The following is a 26,176-nucleotide window of genomic DNA, read 5'->3' on the forward strand; positions in this document are numbered from 1 at the left end:
TTAAAATTAAAGAAATAAACAAACCTAATTACTTATGTCGCCCAAAAGATCCTCAATCAGGGCATTGGGGCAGCTTGGTTGGCCCATGTCCTGTGTAGGCAAGACTGGCAGGTGTGCTGGGGAGCTGCCTGGCTGCCGACTCAGCCAAGTGGTCTGCCCACCAGCCCACTCCGGGTCCAGCGTTCCCAGGGCACTGCTTGGCAGAGGCGCCAATGCATGCATGCTTCCTGTAACTGTCAGGAACAGATCTTGAGCGCTAACAGATTTGTGTTAAAATTGTGGAGCCATCACTATCTATCTGCACGTCAACGAATGATTTAACATCCCTAATCCCAAGTCTCTTCATTTGAAAAACAGGGTGTTCTACACTTTTGTGGAAAATGTACATAAGGTGCTTGGCTCAACGTCTGGTATCTAATAAGGATTTAGTAAAAGTTTCAATACTTCAGGGCAATGCTACACACCTTTCATCACATGGGCTAATTAAAAATGTGACCCTCTAGGACAGTCTTGTTCTCCTTGTTCCTGGCTTTAGTCATTCAGTTACTCATTACTCATTCATGCATTCATCTATTCAACAACTGTTTATCGAATACCTGTTTTATGCCAGGCACTGTTTTCTGTACTAGGGATATTACTGCAGACGAAATACGGAGCCCGTATCCTTATGGAGCTTAGTTTCTAGTAATGAAGATAGATCAAAAAAAATAAAATAAACAAACCACTGAGACAATATATGGCATTGCGATATACACATTTAATAGTGTCATGCTCTTTTCCCCCACAACTGTTATTTTAATCAAGGTCATTTCAATCAACAATGGTATCTTAGGAGTAAAATAAATGCCATATATTCATTTTTCATTAACCCACCGGAATATTTCTGGGGAATTTTTGCAAATCACGGCAAAAAACGCAATTCTGAAGTCTCCTATTTGTGAACTGGACTGAGCACTGAGCATCCATAAGCCATTTCAGTCCTCTCAACATCCCACTGAGATAGATGTTAACCACCCCTACCCCAACTCCCGGCCATTTCACAGCACAGTAGATAGTTTAGGAGATTTTGCAGATTGTGGTTGACATTCTCTGGGTTTGGTTTTGACTTGTTCTTTGGCTGCCCAGCACCGATTTCCTCTCTGCGGGACAGTCCCATTTTATACACACACACACACACACACACACACACACACACACACACACATTATTGATGGTCTCTGGGGAAGGTGTTCTGCCTCTTAGGGTGGAGGCCAAGCTAAGAAGATCCTCCTGCTTCTTGCTTCTGGTCGGCAGAGTGAGGGCTCGTGACCCAGGTCCAGCCAACGGACTCTCCCACTGAAGATCTGAATGCTGAGGGAGTGAGACAAAGGCAGTCAGAGCCCAGCTGCAGTGGCCTTGGCTGTCCAGCTGGAGCACTGTCAGTGGTAAGAGGCAGGGGTCCCAGCAACAGATCACTCCTTGGCTTCCGTTTCTACTTCCTGTGGTCCTGGTGCTCCAGCCTTCCTGGCAATTCTCTGAGCTGCCGGATATCCTTTAAAAAAGAGAAGTCTTCTCTTAAATTATCCGGAACTGGTTTTCATAGCTTGAAACTTAATAACACTGACTGGTAATACACCTAGAAAGTGACCGAGCCAATATTTAATTCTAGGTCTGCCTAAATACAAGACCCTTTATTTAAGTCAGTCAACTGGGCAATCAGTAACTTATTCAACAATTATTCATCACTCATTCATTATACATGCACAGCAGGAGCCATCTCAGAAACCTAAAATGTTGAGGACTTACTAAAACCTCTACAGAACTGAATTCAGCTAGGATCTAATAAGAAGGAGTTCTGTGCAGTGAATTTGGTTCTATAATTTAACACCCTTTCCCCTTATATTAGTGGCACATGGAAACTTGGCTTCTGTTTAAAGTTTCTGCGAAGTCTACGGGATCCCCAAAACATCAAACCTGCCCAGAGGTTACCAACCTCCTGTTTCACGTACAGTTATTTTTATCATCCAATTTTTCTACAGATATTATGCTTTCCATGTTTCTCTGTGATATGGTCTCTCATTTCATACCCTTCTGGTCACTGACTTGCTTTGATATGATCTTTTTAGGTTGGAATGATTTGGGCTTAATGTAGATTTGATACAAGAATGATAGACAGAAATTGCCCCCCTGTGACAAGAGAAAATCAGAACAAGAAAACTGCAAGTGAGAAATTACCAGCTTGCGATTGTCATTCTCTTGGGAAGGGTCAAGGGTGTTGCTTAGCACTGCTCGATGTAATATTTATTCACACTCATGTGTAAATGACTTATCAGAACATAAATTGCTACTCCTCCTCCATTTTGGCACTTAACAACCGAAGTGTCAGATTTGGGGATACCAGGATTGATTGCGTTCATTCATTGGAAGAGTGGATGCTGGAATCTAGAAATTTCTAGATCATACTTCATAGGTAGTTATTCCCTCAATCTGCTTCCAAACAAATGGAATTTAGCATACTCTTTAGGATTCTAGAGGTAAGAATATTTTCTCTCTATTGGCCGCAGAACTTCTCGCTGTCTCTCCTCCACTCCAACATTGCCCTCTCTGTCTACACTGGGGCCATCGCAATGAGTTGAAACAGTGGTTTGGGGAGAAAACAAGGGAATTAGATGATCAAATGGAGGCAAGTTTCAAGGACTCCTTTCTTGTTCTTCAAGTTTGGCAGCTGCTAAGACGTGTGGTAGCAGCCCCGCAGAGGGCAGGAGAACAGACAACCGCACATTTGGGAAAATAACTGTAATAGTCCTTTCCTTTCTCAGACCAAAAACTGATCATGAGTATACGTTTGTACCTTCATTCATTCATTTATAAAACAAACTTAAGTGACGCTTGTTATCATTCAGTCTTCAAGGAATGTATAATTTAGTTCGTTGAATTAGTCCACTCGGTCGAAGGTTTTCCTTCTTTTTTCTTCCAAAGACCATATTTTATGTGTCTCACAGCTTATGACAGAAATGTTGTTCACATGTGGGACAAACTCTCATCGAACACCTGGAGTTATTCACCTCATCCATGGCCTGTCACTCCATTTTTTCTCTTCCAGGTGGGAAAGTGTATCACATTGCAAGGGGCGGGGGGGGGGGAAGGAAGAGAGAGAGAGAGAGAGATCCTATAGGAATAACCTTGGATCTAATCTAAGTGTGAAAGTAAGACATTCTCATATTTTTAATATAATAAATACTAATATTAATTTATTTGTAACAGACTCCACAAATGACTATAAAAAGCAGGAGTGTCACCACTGAAACACACTGCTATGGAGAGCAAGGGCGGTGCAGAACGCTTTCTGTGCCTGGGATGGTCTTGTCACTTTGTATACAGTTTTTTTTTCCATTCCATCCCATACTTCATAATCCTGTTTGCTCAACTACTGCAGTGAATTTCCACCTTTAGCATGTGCATCAGAAACACCTGGGGGGCTTGTTAACCTCAGTCCTCTGGGCCCCATTCCCACAGTTTCTGAGTCAGTAGGTCTGGGTGGGGCTTGAGAATCTGCATTTCCAATAAGTTCGCCAGTAATAGTAACGCTGCTGGTCCGGGAATCACATTTTGAGGATCACTGATTGAGTCATCCTCTCATCCATTTATAAAAAAATTAATTAAAAGCCTCCCTGGTGCCTGGTACCAAAGTAAAAAGATAAATTGAACATGATTTGGTAAGAGGTAAGAGCTAACATCTCCTGAGCGCTCTTCTGAGGGCTTGGTTATGACCTGATTTACTCCTTTAAGACAATTCTTCAAAGTGGGTCTTTTTCCCCCTATTTTACAGACAAGAATACAACAGCTAAACGAGAGTGGGTAATATGCTCAAAATTATACGACAAGGGTCAGAACCAGGACTTGAACTCTCAGGTCTGCTGGACACAAGTGACACCTGCAGACGCCATGCGAGTTACCTCTGTGACACACAGTGTCACTGTCAGTCTTTTGCAGATGAAAAGAACCTAACATTCAGAGAGGTTAAATAACTTGCCCAAGGTCACACAGCTAGGAAGTATCTTAAACAGACTTTAATCTCAGTTTGTCTGATGCCAAAGTGCTTTTGCAGCATTTCTCCCCGTTATCTCTACATCAGGAGCCATGGCGCCACTCAGCCGGACCGCACAGAGAACGGGGCGTTCTGTGCGATGCTTTGCTTAACCGAGAACATCTCTCTTGTGTTGACTTCAAAAGCTTTCTAACAGTTCTCAGTGCACTTTCCACCCTAAGTCAGCACGGAATAATGGAATGTTTCCTTGATGATTCAGGATCTTACGTGTCCCAGAACCATCATTATAAGCAGCATTCGTTTCTGAGAAATGTCGAAGTGGCTGCAGAAGATACAGGTGATGGGACTGAATGTGTGAGGAGCCCAGAATGACGGGGGACAAATTCAATGGTCTTCCACTCATTTACCTTTTCTGCAAGCGGAATGGAAGAGGCCCCGAACTGAGACCAATCAAACGCTTCCGCTGAGTTGGGTCCAAAGGAATCAAGTTCACTCCAATTTGTGTAAGTCGCCGACCCATGGCATTAAAAGTGACCCTGTTTTTAGTTCTTCTGCGACTGGGGAAATCGCAAAGGATGAAGCTTTCCCTGACTCCTGCGTACCGTTGCGTTACCCCGTCATCAGGGGAGAAGGGAGCTGTATAATTAGCTTTTGAGACATGATTCATCCTTGCTCTGAGGGCCCAGACCTGCTCAACTCTATAAAAGCAGCTCAAGGTCGAAGTGCCAACCTGCACGGTCTGTCGTCCCCCAGGCTGATATAATTACCAAGCTACCCTGAGGAGATGAAGGTGCTCCCTGCATCTGGTCTCGCTGTCCTCCTCGTCACGGCTCTGAAGTTTTCCTCTGCAGCCCCCTCCCTATTTGCAGCCACCCCCAGGACCTCAAGGAACAACTACCATCTCGCACAGGTTTGTGAATCTTTGCACAATTCCCTCTTCCCTCCTCCTACCCCCCAAGAAACCTAAAGGGGATCATGAGAAAATAAGGAAAATCTGTTAAGGTTTTGAAATCATCTTCTAAGTCCACTGAAGTCTAATGGATACCGTCTCCTGTGCAGCTAAGGCTGGTGTCTGGGGCCGGCTGGGCACCAGTGCTGCGTGATTGCATAAATCAATGAAGAAGGATCTATCCAGGTATCTCACTGCACACAGAATTTGAGGTGGCTTGCAAAAAATACATGCATAACAAAAAGACAGATTTGCACAGTAGAGATGGCTGGGAAATTTAGGGCTAAGCTTCCCAACAATCACAACAGAAAAATTTCCTGTATTCATTTATTTGAAAAATGGTTCTGTACTCAGGACAAACTTTATTAAAATTCGGAGCGAACCAAGTTTTTCCTGGGTGCCTACCTACTTCTCACGTGAGGGTCCTTCCTCTCTAAAGCATATGGCCCAAGTACCTAATTTACTTACACTTTCTGTATGTTCCTCTTTTCAAATCTCTCCCGGTTGACTGCTGGAGAGGTTCTGATACAAAGAATTCATACTAGAATTTCTGCAAAAATGAAGTGTGACTCAAAGTGATTCAAAGTATATTTGCTTACAAGTGTTTTTCTGGCACTTAAAGGAAGGTGGCGATCTTAAACCTGAAGAAACGAGTCTCCAGTGATGGCGTTTCCAACATTCATGACAGGCGTGTAGATAAGATATTTTTTACAGGAGGGTCTCTTTTTTAAGTGTCAATCAAAACCATAGCATGTCGGCGGTTGCCTCAGGGTTGCTTTCCGCCTGCCAGGCTTCACCTGTGTGGAGAGCAGTGTAGAGCTGATTTTGTCCCAACCACACCGGGGTGCCCCTCCTGACTGTTCACACAATTTGTCCACTCTAAATTGGCCAGTCCCCCTGCCTCCCCAGTTGTTAAACAGTTTGAGTATCAGCCCTGCATATAAGCAGCATAGTGGCTGCCAAGTACAGACCTGTTAAATTGAACTTCCTTTGATGGGAGCCTGCTTTCAGATGAACTAAATTCCAAATAGCGTATCTCAGGACACGGTGTGGTGGGGGGTGGGGGCCTATTTCAAACTGTATTTTCCTGGTGCCACCAAGCTTTGCACCCCTTCTCCCCAGATATAATTTGTGACCTCCAGAAGGAGAGCCATGCTGGGGCCAGAACTGATCAGGGCTGGCTGAAGACTGGGATTTTGTCCAGGCTCAGGTCACCTATGGTCATCAGACCCAAACTGGCCTCACTTGTTCATTTACATATCATCTGTTACCGCTTTTGTACCATAAGGGCGGAAACCACATAATGAAACCAAAAATATTAACTATCGACCTTTAGAGAAAACAATTAGCTGACCACCACCCGCCCTCCGCCACCCCCAGTGGTCTCTGCAGGAATAAGGCCAGCTAGTCCTGGGAAAAGCCATCCTTGCTCTGGGTATTTGGAAAGAATTAAGTGTTCTTAAAATGTTGGGGGTCTTTAATGACCACTTACATCTTCCTCTCCAAAACAAGTCAGCCCACCTCAGTTTCCCTTATGACACACTCTCTGCAAGACCTTCGACCAAGCAGCAAGGAAGCTTGTCAACACCTTCCACCTGCAGACAGACCTTCTCCTGCCTGCAGTGGCCCCAGGCATCAGCCCTGGGCAGGAGCAAGTATCGCGCCACAGCAGGCTGGAGTGAGCTGGGCAAATCTCCAAAGTGGATCCCAGAGACTAGAAAGGAACCTTAGCGTTTATGGAAGTATCCAACTGAGGCAGGCTTACAATACAGCAAATGGAACGACACGAAGATAGATTTAGTTCACAAAATAGCTTAAGTTCATTCATGCAGCAGCTATGGACTGAACGCTTACTGCATGCTCTGGGCCAGGGTCGGTTCTAAGCACTGGAGAAATCTCAGTGAACAAAACAAGCCAAGTCCCTGCCCTTTCAGCATGTACATCGGGATGATGGAGGAGGCGGGAAGATGCTGGGAAGAGATAAACAAGTCAATAACAAGGGCCCAAGATTATTTCAGAAAGTGCTAAGTGATAGTGGAAAATAAATTAACCAGGATAATAGAGAGTTATTGGGACCAGGGAGCAGGGGGTGGGTGACGGGAGGCCTTTTCACCTGAGTAGTCCAGGAAGGCTTCTCGGAGGAAGTGACACTTGAGATGACCCTGAATGTCACAGTCATGTGAAGGTCTGGAGACAGAGCAGTCCAGGCAGAGGAAAGAGCCAGTGCAGCAGCCCGGGAGGCGCAGGGGCTTGTGCTGATGTTGGGCTAGCGCGGCAAGAGGGTGCTGGCTGAGTCCCAGCGTCCCAGCGTCAGGCCAGGCCTGGGAGCCCAGGGCAGGCTAAGCACCCCCTGCACTGCACTGCACTGCTTTCTTCTTTCTAGATCGCTCGCTGTGAGAGAACAGTTTCTTGTGCCTGGAAACTCCAGGCAGGCAACGTTTCCAAATACTACAATGCTTCTTCCTGAACCCATGAACACGATAAGATAATCTATGCTTAAAAAGATAAACAGGTTTTTAGCTGATTTATTTAATGCCCCCTGAATCCTTTAAATTTCGACTTGGTTAGTTAGCATAAAGTCTTCAAAAATGATGCAGTGATGAAATGCTTTGTCCCATAATCCAAGGTTTTATTCTTTTTTGTTTGCTTTTTAAAAAAATTAGTAATATCAATACAACATTAAAACAGGCTGTTAAATTGTCCTTAAAAATAATACAAATTTTCATTATTACATTATTATGAACTCATAATTTTAAGAGAATAAAAATGAAAATAAGGGGGAAGGTATAGCTCAGTGATAGAGTGTGTGCTTAGCATGTATGAGGTCCTGGGTTCAATCCCCAGGACCTCCACTTAAACAAATAAATAAATGCTAATAAATAAATAAATAAACCTAAATTCCCCTTAAGTATAAATATAAATAAAAATTTTTAAATAATAATAATAATAAAATAAAACCTTCCAAATACAAACTGTTAAATCCAGGTGCTTTAACTACCATTTTACTTTCTGTGCATAAAGATATTTTTCAATTATTATATTCAAAATTTGGTTCTTACCTTTCTGATCATTATGTCATAGCAAAATTTTGATTTTTATACATTTTTAATAAATATCATTTTAAAGAGTTACAAATATTCCAGAATATAAGTGAGTTATAATTCATTTAACCATGTCTTTTGTTGGACACATAGATTATTTCCAAATGAATAATGTTTCTATGAACATCTTTGTACAGACTAATTTAAAGGATTTTTTTTCAAGATGGATTTCCAGAAGTGGAATTAATGAGTAAAAGGGTATATGCACTTTAAATATATCAAAATACATTTAAAAGCATCTTCACACTGGTTCCTCCCACTGGGGTGGTCAGTAAGGAAGATACCAGTCCCACTTTTTAGATAAGAAAGTTGATACCAAAAGAAATGAAAGGAATTGCCCAAGCTTGTTAGAACCTAAGGTTTATCACACAGCAAAAAAATTCTCACTACTCCATTTCTGTGACTTAGCCCAAACTGAAAGAAATGTTGAAGAAACCATATCCTGAACTTCACCTCATCCTTGCACACTTAAATCTGAGAGTTAAGCTCTTAACTCAGGAAGAACGCTAGGAAAGTGCCCTGAAAGAGATTTGCAGACACTGACTGGTGCATATAAAATAGATAAACAAGTTTATACTGTATAGCACCAGAGAAATATATTCAATATCTTGCAGTAGCTCACGGTGAAAAAGAATATGCAAATGAATATATCTATGTTCACGTATGAATGAAGAATTGTGCTGTATGCCAGAAATTGACACAGCATTGTAAACTGACTATACCTCAATTAAAAAAAAAAAAAAAAAAAAGAGGAGTTGGAGGGAGACCGGGGCCCCTGGCTTCTGGGACTGACCCTCTCGGCCTCTGGTATTCCTGTCTATCAACCACTGGTAGAGAAGTGAAGGAGGACCACCGCGATTGCCAACCCCAGACTCCTGTGCTTTTACCGATGGAGGAGTGTGGAAGGCAGGCAGCTGAAATGATTCTTGGGGGTCCTGAAATCTTTGACCCAGGCCCATAATCAGGTCTGTGCACATCCGTGTGGCTAACTGAACATTTGGACTCTGAAAAGTACACTAAAATCTTGTCAGTAACTTTGGCAAGAAAGTGCCCAGAATAATTTGGGTTCTCAGCACCTCAGAAGATCAGATAATTCTTCAAAGAAACATATTTTCATATTTGGTCTAATGAATAAGTTCTTGAATAGTGACTGAACACCTACTATGCGCCGAGAACGGTGTCAGGCCAGGGTCTGTATCTGTGAAGGAGTCACGATGCCCAGCAGGAAGGAGCTTGAGCCCCGGCAGGTGAGTGTGACGCCACGGCAGTGGATGATGGCACCACGTGACAGGTGCAAGTACCACATCCCGTGGGCACACCCGGTAGGGGCAGCTCACCAGTATCACCGCCGTAACCAATCCTTGTTCTCCTTTTAGGTAGAAATGGTTTCTCATTTTACCTTCATTTCACTAAGGGTAGTTTTAGTCCTAACTAACTGGCCTCAAACCTTTTGAACCGCAGGTCAACTATCTTATGCATATTCTCATGAAAAAAAAATTTTATTGTAAAAATTATTTATGTTCACAGCCAAAAAAAACTATTAAACATATAGAACTAAAAAAAGCATTATTCTCAGTTCCATCACTAAAATACAAGCACTGTTAATCCTTTAGTGTACATTTCTCAAAATGCTTTCTATAACTCAGGCTGGGACTAGGGCAAGGGAGTGACACTGGCTTGGACTCTTTATTTAAAATTTTGATATTTTGCCCATCATAGATTTTCTGCATTAATTTTAATTTTTTTCCAAAAATATCACATTAAATATTTTTCTTGATAATTGAGCTTTTGGCAGCCCCTCCCACTTCCTCCCCCAGTCCAAGTTTATCACTGTATTTACCTATATCTGTACCCATATGACACACTTTTATTTACAAACATGGCTTAGACTATAATCATAGTTGTAAACCCCTTTTCCCTTAATATACCATAGGCATCTTCTTATGTGACCATATTTTGTGAAATCAAAATTAGAATTTAGAGTGTCAGTGTAACTCATAAGCTAACAAGGCAACAAAATATTTGAAATCAAAATGGTCTCAGAAAACACGGAGCATCTGGTCTTCTGCACAGAGCTTACCTCTGAAGAGTGTGATTCAGACCGACCATAAGGGTCGCATTCCCCCAGCATCACCTTGAGCAAGCAGAATGGCTCAGAGAATCAACATCTTGCCAAAAAGATCAGAAACATAAAATGCTTACTTAAGTAAGACGGCCTAACCCAGAGTTGGAAATGGAAGAGCAGATAGTCACACCTTCCGTTCAGGGCCCCTCCTCTGGGCTTCAGGTGCCTCGACCTTTTCCTCCTCTCGGGATCTCATCTCACTAAGATTTTTACAAGAAACGACTGCCAGGGAGTGAAGTCATCTCACAAGCAGGGCAAGGAGTAAGGCTCGGCTGCCCCACAGGACGGACACAGAGCATCTCGTCTAAAGAAGGGAGCGAGTCTCACTCCTTTTCCTTTTTTCCCCTAACAGTTGCAGTCCAGGTTCATAGCAGAAAACTTTGGGGTAAAGGAAAGGAGAAAGAATGAGTTGTCACCCATAATTTTACAACCCTGAGGCAAACAAGATTAATCTTCAGACATAGTTCCTTCCATTACTTATGTTAATTCATGTTCATTATAAATTATATATATTAATTATCGATATCTTGATTAATGCCTTAATTTTAAATGTTAATATACATGTTATCATTATTATATTAATATACAGATATAATGAACATAAGCATAATATGTATATATTATATGGTTTGTTTTATTAATGAAATTATGATTATAATCTGTATAAAGATTTCAGTTCTGCTTTTCTCAGTATATTGTCATTATACTGAGTGCATTATTTCATGCCATTAAATAGTTTTCAAAAACATGATATTAGTAGAGGCCTAGAATTACTTCACAGTGATATTAATAATATATATAACAAATTTCTTACTGTTAGATGTTAAGGTTGCTTCCACTGTTTTATTATTTATATGTGTAAATATACATATAAAACATATAAATGAATAATATGCATAATTTATATAGAATATAATAAAATATATAACATGAATATGAAGTTAATAGGATAGATAAATAATATATTTATTTACAATAAACACATACCTTTAGTAATATAAAAATATAAGAGTTTATATTTAATAAAATAGAGATATAAATCTTTAACTGCTTTTTGTTTTCCTGAAACAAGCTGGCAAAATTCCTGGGCCAACAGCAGGCTGCGACGCTGAATTTATTTACATGACCCTGTCTCACTCACTTCACCCGAGAAGTCATAGAAAGTGTTTTGAGTGATATATTAGGGGTTTTAAGCCTTTCGGTGCAAATGAAAGCTTTTTAATTTGTGGTTAATCTTATCTGAGCCTAGCCAGCCCTAGGAAACCTGCCCTTTGAAAATAAGTTGCACCCCACATTTTGAACACATCGGAATGCATTAAAAGCCTCAGCTGGGAAACAGATTGACCCTGCGCCTTTGTAGAGGATGAGAGGCTTCAATAAAAGGCCTTGGAGAGTTAAAGACACGCGGACTTTGCATAATGTGTAATGAACGTATGACACCAGAAGTGGGATACTCTTCATTATGCAAAGTGGTAAAGACTTCACTGACAACTAAATGGTCTGTGAGGGAAATGTTCATACTATTTTCCTCCCATGATTCTTCCCTCTTAAAATAACTATTCATTGTAGGAAAAAAAAAAAAAAGACAAAATGCACACAAATTAAAAAAAAAATCTAAGATCTCCCCACCCAAAGATAATCATCATTAATAATTTGGCATCTACCTATTTAAGCTTTATCTATGCAAATCTATCTAGTTTTTTCGAACATGGGGCTACGCCCTGCACACTGCCTTCAGCACATCCAGAAGCACATCCACTCACCCCAGCGCGGCGTTGCCCAGAGCTCATGCTGCGGGTGTCAGCCTGCCTCTCCGTTCCAGGCCTACCTCGACAAGTATTACACGAAGAAAGGAGGGCACCCGCTTGGCGAGATGGCTGCGAGAGGCGGCAACTCCATGGTGAAGAAGATTAAGGAGCTGCAGCAGTTCTTTGGCCTCCGAGTCACGGGCAAGTTGGACCGGGCCACGATGGATGTGATTAAGAGGCCTCGCTGCGGAGTTCCCGACGTGGCTAACTACCGCCTCTTCCCAGGTGAACCCAAATGGAAAAAAAATACTTTAACCTACAGGTAATGAGATCGAGTCTTTCCAAATTCGGAGAGAAACAGCCTCTCTCTCACTCCCTCTCTTTTCTTTTCTTCTATCTTCCTTGTGATCTGTATAAAAATCACGATTCAGCCCCACTTCCTTTTTTCCTCTAAAAACGTGTTTTTCCGCCCTTGCTGGGTGGGGCCTTGCACGGGGCTCACTCAGGTTGCAGACCCCGAGTTGCAATTCTCTGCTGATCCTGAATAAACTCATTTTTGCTGGAGGAAAACAAAAATCATGATTCATCACAATCATGAGAAAGAATAAGAACTATTTAGGTCAAATCTCTAGACAACAATAATGGAGAATTCGCTAGAAAATGTGACCTCATAATCGCTGGCCATTTTAGGCATTACAAACAATTATAGCAACTAGCGACAACACATTTATCTTTAAAGAAAAACTATCTAGTCTAGAATTAATAAACTGACAGTACCAACCCGTTCTCTTAAAACAGTATCCCAAATCAAAGTCATCAAACTCACCTACTAATAAATTAAAATTTTTTTATTAATTCTAAAAATAATTTATTGGCCATTTATTAAATGTCTACCGTAGGCATTCAGTTTCGGAGATAGAAATGTGAGTAGCTCACTTTCCCTGACCTCAGGGAACTCACCGTCCTTTGGGGGAGGAGACACATGAAACACAGGCACAGTACGTGTGAAACTGCAGGTCTAAGCAGAGAACGGTGGCAGCACGTGGAGGGAGCTGCCAAGTCGCCCAGGCACCAGCCAGTGACAAGCCTGACTTGAAGGCCAAGAAGGAGCTAGTCATCCCCCAGCCCCAGGCTACCCCGTCTCCCACCTTAACTTCCCGCCGCCTCCACACCTGAGCGTGGCCCCCGCCTGGCCATCCTCTGGCCCCCTCCTGCCCCCGGCAATGAAGGATTCTCCGTGGTCCAAGGGGACACAGCCAACCAGAATCTACACCCTCTCTGTGCTCTGGGTACTCAGGCCAGAATTCTGGCCCAGAGGCCCGCATCCATTTGTGGGGCCAGCACAGGCCTCCTCCCCAGACCTCCTTCCCCGGTGCCCGCCCGCCCGTCCGCCTGCAGGTGGGGCTGGAGGCGGGCGGATGCTGCCCGCACCTGTGGGCCTTGCGCCTGCCTGGGAGAGGATGCTTAGGGAAAGGGGCGGGGTGGGCGGGTGCTCCGTTTGTATTTTTCGCTCCCTAACGTTAGAGGTTTTCCCAGTAGAAAAGGAGACCAGGCAAACGGGGCTTGGTGTGCAGGGCGAGGCGCAGTGCCGCGGCCAGAGCACAGGGTGCGGGAAGAGGGTGTGCGGAGTGAGACCCGAGCACCCGAGGCCCTCTAGAAGGAGGCTCCGCGGTTTGGACTTTATTCTGAGGCAGTGGAGAGCCTGGCCGGGTCAGGATCGCATTGCGTTTGCAGGCTGAGCACATCTGGTTGGTATCTGGAGAGACGGAAAGACTAAACTATTAAAAGAATCCCCGCGGTGGGGTGTTGGAGCTGGCCCCTCACAGCTGAGAGGAGCCAATCCTTAAATTGTCGGGCATTTTGCAGCCAGTTAAGTTTCCCAGAATTTTGGGAGCCGGTGGCTAAGCACAGCCAGTATTAAAAGCTAAATTATATAAACTTACCATTAAAGTATATAGATATCATATTGTATATTAAAATCTGTATAAGTTATATACAACGAAAAAGCAAAGGTAAAGAAAACGTTGATTTTTAACTATTAAGCTACATCTTGCTACGATCTATGTTCATGACATCTCTCATCTGTATGATGGAAATGATGGGTTCATCTCCCAACTTTACGTTCACTGATGGCAAGTTAGTAGCCTGAAATTAGCCCTAGATGACTGTATTTACAATACAGAAATCAGCAGACCCCACAAATGAGAGGTTTTGGTCATAGAACCGCTTGTTAAACTGAACCAGGACACCAGTGAGTCCCTGTGATCCAAGAAGACAGGGGAGAGGAGTCCCACAGCCCACTTGTTAGTTGCTATGAGCCTCTAAGTCCATAAGGTGGCGCTCTGAACACAATTATCAGTCGGCTTAAGCGCAAGCTTTCCACAAAAATTAAAGCATTTGGGAAAGAAACATCCATTAAGGAATGGAACACACAAGACATTCTGAGATGATTAAGGGTAAGACAGGAAAATTTTCTGTAAACTCGGGAAGTCTTTCCCATCATTTCTTAAACTGTGTCATAGAATTTTAGTCTGATTATGTAAAGGGGATAGAGCGAGCTAATTTGGGACTTAGAGAAGTGCAGTATGCTTGTGATCACACCTTTGTGGGGTGGGCAGCCCTCACACCCCCTCAGCACACTCACCCTGCCATCCACTTGCTCCTGAACAACCCTCCTTCTCCCTGAAAGAACAAAACCAAAAACAAAAGCCCACTAGAGACTATCTTAATACCCTGTATAGCTGTTTGATCTCAGGATAACTCCTTCTAACACAGCCCAGGAGATTTAAAAAAGACAAAATATAACACAGTGCTTATGTGCAGAAGCTTTGGAGCAGTAAGGAACGGGGCTTGAGTCCCAGCTAGCTGTGACACACAGATCGTTACTATTACCTCTGAAGGTTGTTGCGATGGATGGACCTGGAGAATATCATTCTAAGTGAAGTCAGCAAGAAAGAGAAAGAAAAATACCACATGATATCACTTATATGTGGAATCTTAAAAAAAAAAAAAGATAAATGAACTTATTTAGAAAACAAAAACAGACTCAGACATAGAAAACAAACTTACAGTTACCAGGGGTGGAAGGGGGTGCGAAGGGATAAATTGGAAGTTCGAGATTTGCAGATACTAACTACTATATATAAAATAGGTAAACATGAAGTTCATACTGTAGAGCACAGGGAACCATATTCAATATCTTGTAGTAACTTATGGTGAAAAAGAATATGAAAACGAATATATGTATGTTCCTATATGACTGAAGCATTGTGCTGCACACCAGAAATTGACACAACATTGTAAACTGACTAGATTTTAATAAAAATATATTTTTTTTAAAAAGGAAAAACAGTGCTGAGAACGGCGTCTAGCACTTAGTGTGTGCTCACAGGACATCAGCTGTTACCACCACTGCTTTAGGAGCCTCCGGTCCCTGGGTCAGGGCTTCTCACCACGTGCCCTTCCTTTCTGCTTCGCTCCTTCTCCATCTCTGTCTTCTTCAGCCCAACACACACAGTCAGCTCTGTGCGTCTGGGTAACTCAGCTAACATGTGAGAGATGTTCGAGATACTAACTCTATAGAGTCATGAAAAATCACAGATTCATTCTATGCAGTGGGCTTGGCATATTGTGAAAGCATGAGATAGTTCCTTTAAGGGTTCTTGCTGGTTCCCCCTTGGACACTGAAACTCCCTCCTCTAGACCCTAATCCCTGGAGTTAAATATCTCCTTATTCCTCCCCATTCTGTTGCTGGGGTTTAGCTACTTACCACCCCCTCCTGGGACCTGGTCCCCTCCTGTGGGGCCCCCAGGGTTACCACTGTTGGTTTCTAGCTGAGATGGCACCACCTGCATCAGAATGACCTCTGACGCTTGTTAAAAATGCAGATTCCCGATCACGCCTGTGTGTTTAACAGGCTTCCTAAGTAGTTTCACAGGTCCTGAGTTCTGAGAACCACTGAGAAGGCCGAGAAAAACACTAGCTTTTATTCATTCGTTCTTCCATTTAGCAAGTGTTTGCTAAAAGCTCCTAGTACCTGCAAGGGCCTGGACTGAGAGCTGGAGAGAGAGAAAGTGGGCGAGGTGTCTGCTGTCAAGGTGGGCTCTCACAGAACGGACTTCTAACTCTTCATCCGTTACTCCCCCCGAGCCCAGATCCCAGGTGGAAGCTCCCTTCTTGCGCCCTTCCTTTACCTGCTGCCGAGAACCCCCAGCCCCCGGGCCCCAGAGCAGCACGTCCGAGAGAAACCCCAGCTGTCTCCACCCGCTTTTGGCCTGAAAAGCTCTGTACTTTTCCGCCTTCAGGTGTCATTATTACACCAGGACTTGATGAGAAAGACTCAAGCCTTTTTCAGTCCAAGTGAGCATCCTGGTGACGAGTGAACACTTCCTCTTTAAGAACTACATTATTTTAAGAAAAAGACAATCCCCCACGGCCCTGGGGAAACCCTGATGGCCTTTGAATAAGAATTTGCAAAACCTCAAAACTCTTACTTTTTTATTTTTCACAAATGAAAATTTTTCAGTCCCTTTGGGGGAAAAAGAGATCCCTTCTCAATTACAACCACTTTAGGGAAAACGGACTTTTTAGCTACTCATAAATTTACCCATGGTGTTATTCTTTAAAATGAGTGATTTATAGATATATGTAAAACAAGGAAAGCCAGACTCTTCCAGCACCAGATTATCTCAACTCGTTCATTTCTCCTCTTCATTTTGCTAATTGTTTACCGTGCTTCAGTAATGTAACAAATATGAAAGCAAAATAAAAATGATTATTTTGGGGAAAAAGAAATCTGACTTGTAGATTTATGCTCAATATTTTTATTTTTAATACAGCCTTGACGTAATTCTTTCTTTCTTCACGTAGGCGTTCTTACGAAGGGAGAGCATGTTCCTTCTGTTTTCGCAGGATATCCAAGTACACGCCGTCCATGACGCCTGCGGAAGTGGACAGAGCCGTGCAGATGGCCCTGCAGGCCTGGAGCAGTGCCGTCCCCCTGAGCTTTGTGAGAGTAAACGCAGGAGAAGCGGATATTATGATCTCTTTTGAAACTGGAGGTACTGTGGTGCTTCTGGGATTTTTGTTTACTAATCCAGAGGAGAAACGTTTCAATGCTTTTCCTTCTACAATATTCAACCCATGAGATCAGCCCAACCCTCCCCCACACAGTGGCGTGATGGGCAGAGGCCAAGACCATGGCAGGGTCACCAGTCTTTGTGTGGCCAGAAAGCAGAACCAGAGGGGTTGTCAACCTCCCTTGTCATCATGAGCCTGAGCTGTGGAAGGGACTCGGCATAACCCGCTTTCATCGTGGCATTGCCCCATTAGGGACAAAGTCTGTCAGATCTGGCTTTCCCCTTGGCTAGGAGGCCATCTGACCTCAGCCCATTCCCACGATGACGTCCATCGCCAGATACCTCCTTCCACATGAGCCAGGCATCTCCCACCTTGAATCCTTTAATTCCGTGGCGGCCTTGACAGCTTCCCCGTGCAGCACTGGTTAGGAGAGTGGCATTGCCGTCCTACCCACCCTTGCAGACCACCTTTTGGAGTTGCCAGACCTGCCTCCAACCTGCCTCCTTCTTCTCTGTCCCCCACACCCCTTGGTGAGGAGTGGAGCCCTTGTCATTCCTTTCCCTTCTCAGCGTCCTCAGAGCTGGTGTCAGTGAGAATCACTGCCACTTCCCCTTCGCAGAGAAGATTTCCAAGTGTCCCTGTTATTTCAAGTCTTGATCTTAATTTTAATCTGATGTCAGTGGGGAAACATGCTTAGAAGCTGGGAGAGAGCAGATCAAGCAAGTCCTGAGTATGGCCCTTTAGAGGTGGCCCTGGGGGTGTGACCTGGCCCATGGTGGGTCTTGTTCCTCCAGGAGGGCCAAGGCCACCCCCAGTGAAGTGGCAGGGCAGCGTGGCTCAGGGCAGCTTTGGGGTGATGGAGTTATGTGGCTCGACCTCTGTTTTTTAATTGAACTATAGTCAGTTACAGTGTCAGTTTCTGGTGCACAATGTAATGTCCCAGTCATGCATATATACATACATATATTCATTTTCATATTCTTTTTCATCAAGGGTTATTACAATATATTGAATATAGTTCCATGTGCTAATCAGAAGAAATTTGGGTTCTTTTCATCTATTTTTATATCTAGTAGCTAACAGTTACAAATCTCAGAGTCCCAAATTTATCCCTTCCCACTCCCTTCCCCCTGGTAACCATAAGATTGTTTACTGTGTCTGTGAGTCTGTTTCTGTTTTGTAGATGAGTTCAATCGTATCCTCCTTTTCCTTTTTCTTTCTTTTTTTTTTTTTTTTTTTTTTAGATTCCACATATGAATGATATTGATCTTTCAAATGTGTGTTCTGTCCCCTAACACACACGTTGACCAGGACTAAACAGCCCTGCACCAAAACCTGGGCAGTGGCACCAGAACTTCATTTTGGTTGTTTTTTTTTTTTTTTAATAAAACAAGGTATCCTCACCAAAATCCTGGAGAACTGTGAAAAGTAGCTTCTACAACATCCCTCATTTTGTTCTTCTTCCTTTTCTATTACATTTGTAATGAGCTTTTTATTAAATATGGGTAAGAAAACAAAAACACATTAAGCTTTAAAAGTTGTAATTTTATAAACACCTTGATTGCTTTCTTGAGTTTTACGCATGAAAACATATCAAAATTACACAGAAATTTTCTCCTTTTTTTGGCACTTCCTTAAATTGTACTGTATTGTGCTGTAGAAACAGAAAGCACACACTTGTTCGATTTACTGTAATTGTCTTAGTCAAATCATATGTTAAAGGCACTGTGCCAGTACGTTCCCATTCCAGTCAGTGGACGAGGTTGCTACAAAATGTCCATCTGTTCTTTCTCCTTTTGTAATCTGCGGCATGGTCACAGTCTACGGTATGCCTTGTGCCAATTAACAGACATTGCAATAAAAACAACCACAAAAGAACTTTTTTAATTTTTAATGCTTACCATCTTTAAAATGCAAAACATCCCTTTTAATTTTTTAATGGACAGATTACTCATTGGCATGTGAGCTGCTTCTTATAAAAAATAAACATTAGAGAGTCAATCTCTTTGCACGAGAAGGGTCAATGCTATTCAAAAAGTTGTTCATTTCCTGCGATGTTATGAACCCCTGAAAAATTGCCAGAAGGACTAAGACCTGTTGGCGTTTCTCCCCGCTTGTTTAGATCACGGGGATTCCTACCCATTCGATGGGCCTCGAGGGACTCTCGCCCATGCATTTGCACCTGGAGAAGGCCTGGGAGGAGATACACATTTCGACAATGCTGAGAAGTGGACTATGGGAACGAATGGTATATATATGCACATTCATCATAACCTGGAAAATATTGTACCTTCTTCTGGGCCTCCATCATGAAACCCTGAGGTTCAACGTCCCAAGCCACCCTTTAACTAGGGGGGCTGGCTAGGAAAAACAAGTAAGCCAAAAATCCAAAAGGGCACACATAAGGGAAAAGACCCACCCTCAGTCGTGCTGTACGCTTGTCTGGTCTCTGGCTCTTAGCGCGTAATCTCAAGAAGCGGCCACCCCCTCCTCAACGCACAACTCTCTTTTCCTTCAACTATTTAGATTTTTTGTTTCTTACTTGTACTTGGAAATAGGCTTGAAATGGCCTGAGGGAATCGGTCGTTTCCTGAGACGTGCGATGGGGATGGGTATAAAAGTTCCATGATATTCTGCATGTCATCCGGAAACCTTCAGTGTGGACCGTGTGTGGATAAAAGGGAGTAGGCTACAATAGCAGGGCGCCAGTAAAGCATCTGTGGCCTACATCTAGGTGTCACTGCCCCCGTCAGCTCTAAGGCCCTTCTTTACCAACCTAGTGAGCACCATGGACAGTGAGCGAAGCGGACGGATTTACGTTTCCCCCCTCCTCCACCCCAAACCCCTCCTAGCCAAGGGGGGAAGAACCAGACTAAAGCCAGCAAAGCTAGCTGCCAGAACAACCCACTGACCTTGAGTAACCCAGTTCCGAACAGAAAAGGAATAAACTGTGATTTGAGCATAAACTCTCCTGTGAAGGCAGGGGATAGTGGAAGTAAAACCCTGGGTTGATGCTGTCTTTCTCTCTCTCATGTTGTCTAGGTTTCAATTTATTCACCGTGGCTGCTCATGAATTTGGCCACGCCCTGGGCCTGGCCCATTCCACGGACCCATCAGCACTGATGTACCCAACTTACAAGTACAAGCATCCCTACGGATTCCACCTCCCCAAGGACGACGTGAAAGGCATCCAGGCGCTGTACGGTACAGTCGCGACACTTCCTTGACCCCAAACTCTGCAAGTGACAGGCATTCGGTCTCCAACTTAAAGAAAGTATACTTTTCCAGGAGTGACCTGCATATGTAAAGATTAGGCTGGAGACCACTGCTCCAACTGTGCCCTCTTACAAAGAGCTTTTTTACCAGATATGAGTAGGTTTTTTTCTAAGATGTACAATTAAATTTTACAGCTTTCCTTCAGAGCATATTGGTCCCTTGACGGCCATAGAAAATACACTCATTTGTGTGTCTTTTGAGTGGAGGTCGGGAGTTAGACACGGGGAGAGGATGGATGTTTTTATGGTTCGCATATATGGTGCTTATCCATTTGTAGATAAATGACCTTATCTTCCTAAAAACAGGAATCATGATGGTTTCAAAGGTAATAAAGGATTACTAGGAAATCTACATCCAATTTTCTTTAACGAAAAGACAAATCCATTAATCCATGGGAAGGAGTCCTGAAGCATCATTAGATCTCAAGATTTTTTGTTTAATGGATAAAAAGCTGAAGAGTCTAGGAAACTGACTTTCCCTTAAGCCTCAGAGCCTAATTATTCACCCTTTACCTGTCGGAGCCTCTCCCCATCTTCTCAGCCTAGAAAAGGGCGTAGACCCAGCTGCCCCCTCCCATGCCTTCCTGTGTGCTGGCCGGCTCTCTGCTGTCTAGCAATGGGCACACACATCTGCGGTCAGAGTCTGCAGGGAACTGGGGCAGAAGAGATCAGTTCCATCCCAGGAAGTGTCTGGCCAGCTCTGTCCCTTCAGAGAGAGGGTGTATGTCGGTCCCGCTCCGCCCTTGGGTGTGAATGTCTCCGTTTTACAAACTTGGCCCCAGGACTCCAAGGTGAAGCAGTTCCCCTGGCCACCGAGAAGGACCCAGTCTGAATCCTTGCCTGCCCCTCATGGGTCCTTGTGAACTGGAGACACCACCATGCTGATGGCCACTGCTACTCAGCCAGGAGCTGAAGCTTCTGTTTTGACAAGGTCACTTTGACACAGGTGAACAAAACACAGAAACCTGGGTTTCCATCACCAGGAAGCACACACATCAACCACCCCGGCCTTTGGTAAAGTATGTGGCATGTAGTCAATGTTTAAGAAATGGTAGCCCATTTCTGTCTGACCAATTTCCAGGTTCTGATCTTTCCCCAAAGGCTCAGCCCCGCTCCGATCTTCACCCCATTGCTGATCCTTCTCCACGCCAATCTCACCCAGCCCTCGCCCTTCATGGACCCTCGGCTGTGCCTCACTCCTTCCCTGACCCTCAGTTCTGGTCACAACAACACTCGGTCAAGCACAGGGACCATCCCTCCCCTGTAGCTGCCGGACAGTCCCAGGAACAGGGTGGGACATGAAAACTCACCAGCAGCTCTCCCAAGGGGCGGGTCCCGCGTTCCCAGAGGATCCACCAGAAGACGCTTTTCAATAGCCAACACCTCCAGTGTTCTTCAGTGCCACAAGAATTCGCCCAGTCTTTCCTGGGTGCCTAAGAAAAGAGCTTATAAACAGCAAGTTTTTACTGTATAGCACAGGGAACTATATTCAATATCTTGTAGTAACCTATAATAGAAAAGAATATATGTATGTATATGTATGACTGAAACATTGTGCTGTGCACCAGAAATTGACACAACATTGTAAACTAGCTATAATTCATTAAAAAAAAAAAAAAGGCTTATGCACAGGGCAGGACACCAAGAAGTTGTATGAAAATAACACGAAAATACACAAGTTATAATCGTATTAAGAACAAAAGTACTCAGTTACAAAAAAAAAATCAGAGGCAATTTTAAAAAGTATATTTCTAATTTGGAATACCTGTAGCTATCAAAGAAGTTTTGCATAATAATAAAAATAGCCACCACTTTTTGAACTTTTATTATGTGCCAAGCACTCCACCAACTGTGTCTCAGGCATTACTTAATTCTCACAAACGCCTTGGGAGGTAGGTACCATTATTGCCCTCTCCCATTTTACTGTGAGGAAACTGCGGCTTAGGGAGGTTAAATTATTTGCCTGTATCAGGAAAGAGAACTAGTGAAGCCGGGATTCCAGCCCAGGTCTGCCCGTCGTTGACAGCCGTGCTCTGCCACCTTGTCACATGCCGTGATAGAGGGTCTCGGGAGCAGAAGCACAGGGACTCTAGATCTTGGCACCATTTTGACCAAGTCACTTTGAATCCTAGGACCTCGGAAAACATTCCCAGGGAAGCCCACGGTGCCCCACGCCTCCCCTCATAATCCATCCATCCCCGACCTCTGCGACTCTGGCTCGTCCTTCGATGCCGTGACAATGCTGGGGAAGGAGCTCTTGTTCTTCCGGGACCGGTAAGTCTAAGATGTGCCACCAGCTCTTGCCAGGGCTCAGTTCCAAATCCAGGCGCGGGTCGCGCTGGAGGTCCTTGTTGCTGCCAAGTGTGAAGAGATGGTGCAGAAAGGCTGTCCTGTGTGGCTGTAAGACGGGAGGCAGGAATCACCGGGGAGACATGCAACTGCCAAAGCTACCCCTTGGGGAGCACCTGCTATGCTCTTGGCACTGGCTGAGTGTTTTTTTTCATGTAAGTACAGTCTTTCTTCTAACCTGTTTCACTGTGGAGCAGAAGTCAGAACCCAAATTTACAGGTGAGGAAAGGCCCTCAAGAGAACACGTAAGTTTCACAAGGAAACACCGTTTTATTAAGTGGCTGAGTTATGACACCAACCCAGATTTATCCGATGTCTGTTTTGTTCACCACTGTGTCCCTAGTGACCGCACATAATATGTTCTCAATAAATATTTGTTAATGAGAGTTGGAGAGATGGAAAGATGGACAGAAGGGTTGCTGCCTGGATGGATGGATGGATGGATGGATGGATGGATGGATGACTGGATGGATGGATGATCAGATGGACAGACAGACAGGTGGATGATTCTAAAGTCAGTATTCTTCCTAAACCCCTCTTTCTCAAGGCCTCCTGGCTTTTCGATGGTCAGTTCGCTGTCAGAAGGCACAGAGAAAGAGGGGATGTCGGTAGGTTCTTGTTAATTACAGTTACAGCTACTAAGAAATACCCTGAAATGTGAGTTTCTGTTATTGCTGTTTCAGGAATGTTTCCTTGGGGCTCATTAATAGAAGTTTCAGTAAGTCTGTGAGTTGTAAAGAATGATGAGCTGGAGATGGCATTTAACTTTAATGGCATGGGAGAGTGAGTAAGTTATGATACTAGAGATGCTGGATTTTTAATGAAGATACTATAGGAGTAGCTGCAATTATACAGCAATGGAGGCTGCAGGAGTGACCATGATTAGCGGTGGTAGCTGGTTGACCCTCATTTGTCAGTATTTTTATTGTTACAGAGCTATTTTTCAGATGTCTTTTTCATTCAGTTATGAGTCATAGACCCAGAGCATATAAATAATATGGATTTTAAAAATGTATGCGGGCAGATGTGAAGGAATGCTAAGTGTGGTTGGTTAATGCCACAGTAGCCATTATCAGGCGCAGCTAGCTTGGAGCAGAGACCGCGACCATTCTGTTGAGCGTCATTTTGGGCGAGAGAGCGGGTTGCTATGAGTAGTGCTGTAATCGCGCCCAGACCGCGTGTTACTTGTTTTCTATCAGTGGTCACAGCAGATTAATAAAAAGACACCTGCTGCCACAATTGTGCTTGAAGGAAGCTGAGACTAGCGTTGGGCCTTCTGTGACAGAGGGAAGTCGTGGGTAAAGGCCACGCTGGGCGGGTTTCCCCGCGGCAGCTGCAAGTCCAGTTAGTAGGAGATCGTGACTGCGGTGAAGCATGAAGATTTGTTGGAAATCTCATGAGTTTAAGTTAAATTAGTCCTTTTTTTCCCTCACACTGTGGCTTCTCAGGGAGCGTGGCTGCAGTTACTGCAATTCCTTTCCCTTTGGACCAGGACACCAACACCCACCCCGGCTCCCCGCTTCCCGGGGGCCAGAACTCGCCGCCCCGGAAGAGGCAGAGTGCGCTCACGCATGCGCACGCGTGACGTTCTGTTTCATTCTCTTTCCTTTATTGGAAAAAGGTTTGTTGAGCTCATGCAGGGTGCTGAACACTGATGCGGTGACCAGAGCTATAAAGACAGCTCAGTAGTCCCCTGTCTTTGCACACCTCACGGTTAGATGAGGGGGAGACGTTCAGAAAGCACTGCCCTCGTGCTGCGTGCTCAGGTGACCTCTGTTGTGGGCATTTAGACCAAGAGAGAGAAACGCTGTGGCGTCTCTTTTTAGGAGGGCACCAAGCCCATCAGCCCCATCCTCATGACCTCATCAAACCCGAATCACCTCCCACTGGTCCTGTCCAAATGCCAGCACATCCAGGGGACACAAGCGTCCAGCCCATAACACAGAGCCATCACAGTGTGAAATTCGTCCTTCCAGGCTTCTTCTCCAGATAGAGATTTATTGTAGAGACAGGAGTGGGAACAGGGTGGCCCCAGAAAGGGGATTTCGCAAGATGTGATTTGTCAATTTCTTCCCTCAGCCATCTCTCATTTTTCCATGTCAATGAATGTTAATTTTTATCTTATTTTCTATATGTATATTATCCCAATATATAGTTAAATCATAACTTATTTAACCAATCCTAAGCTAATGAGCATCTGGATGGCTTCTGATTTTTAAAAATTAGAAATAGCTGCACTAAATCTTCAGCAAAGGATGGGTATCCACTGCTCAAAGGCAAATTGGAGGAAAGCTCAGGAGCCCAGGCTTTAGCCTTAGGCTAAGTTGTTTTAAATCCTGGCCGTGTTTCTTACTGATGAGGTGCCTCTGGGTAAGTTATGTGCCAGGTGCATAGTGAGTGCTCAATAAAAGGCAGTTACTATATTTACGAGTGAGAATCAAAAATTATGCGCAACAGAGGGGTGGGGTATAGCTCAGCAGTCGGCACATGGTTAGCATGAACGAGGGCCTGGGTTCAATCCCCAGTACCTCCATTTAAAAAAAAATTAAATAAATGAAATAAATGTATTCAAGTGAAAAAAAGTTTCCACTTAAGATAAAAAAAGAAAAGGAAAAAAAAATGTGTACAACAGATTAAAGCATAGAAACAACCAACCTGGGGTATCTTTTGTTATTATCTATTTGTTGATTGTTTTTTATTAAGACTTGACTTCATTGATTATTTACTTTATTTTGATTGCTTGCTACCAAAAAGTAAACCAAAACAGAACTGGTAGGCATTGACCCTGGAGTGACAGGCAAGGTGCCAAGCAGGAGGAGCCTGGACACCGTGCAGGGTAGCAGCAGCTTCATCTGAGAGGTAACCTTGTCAGACTCTACATTGTCCAGAGGAGTGCGTGTCACACCTGTGCCCCAGGGCAGCACGTGGCTCGTTCTTTTTGTAATATCAGTGGCTCCAATAGAGACAAAGGAGACAGTACAGTCAAAGATAGTATGTCTTTGCAGGCAATGATAATCGTTTTCTTAAAAAAGCAAAAAAAATTTTTTAACCTTCTGTTTATCAAACTATAAGCATTCAATAATTGCTAATGACTAATTGATGAGATTACATCTTTTGACAAAATCTTGACTCTAAATACTGAGGGTGTAACGGAACAGAAAGGGAGGCATAGAGGTATGGGACATTTAGAAAGGAGCGGTCAGGGACAGGATTAAGGAAGGGAAGATGGCTGGCTGACTTGTATCTGCTCAGCCCTCACCTCCTCGTCTTCTCCCATTTCGGATCTGATGAGCTATTACGGTGGGGCAGGTGATTCCAAAGAACTAGGAAGACCAACAGGGTGGAGGGGGAGTCAGGAGATGTACCCTTCAGCACTGGAGTTGCCATTAACCCCCCATGGACTTTGCACCTCTCTTCCTTCTCTTTAAAATGAGGTGCTGTCTGATACTCATAGCTACTTCGATGTGCTCAGTACCTACTGTGCTAAGCGCTTTGGTATCAACTCCTTACAACAGCCCCGTG

General features: G+C 43.9%; 1 protein-coding gene across 1 annotated transcript in view; it reads left to right on the forward strand.

Annotated features, from left to right (window-relative positions):
• The first annotated feature begins 4,810 nt into the window (after window positions 1-4,810).
• Window positions 4,811-26,176, forward strand: part of MMP20 (matrix metallopeptidase 20) — a 45,850-nt gene continuing 24,484 nt past the window's right edge. Inside the window, exons 1-6 of the mRNA XM_006186197.2 lie at window positions 4,811-4,937; window positions 12,025-12,272; window positions 16,863-17,011; window positions 19,153-19,278; window positions 20,073-20,234; window positions 22,438-22,579. Of these exons, the coding sequence (XP_006186259.1) occupies window positions 4,812-4,937; window positions 12,025-12,272; window positions 16,863-17,011; window positions 19,153-19,278; window positions 20,073-20,234; window positions 22,438-22,579 (953 nt within the window). The 5' untranslated portion in view covers window position 4,811. The remainder of the gene's footprint in view (window positions 4,938-12,024; window positions 12,273-16,862; window positions 17,012-19,152; window positions 19,279-20,072; window positions 20,235-22,437; window positions 22,580-26,176) is intronic.

This window comes from Camelus ferus, chromosome 10, assembly GCF_009834535.1.
Source record: "Camelus ferus isolate YT-003-E chromosome 10, BCGSAC_Cfer_1.0, whole genome shotgun sequence".
NCBI classification, from domain to species: domain Eukaryota; kingdom Metazoa; phylum Chordata; class Mammalia; order Artiodactyla; family Camelidae; genus Camelus; species Camelus ferus.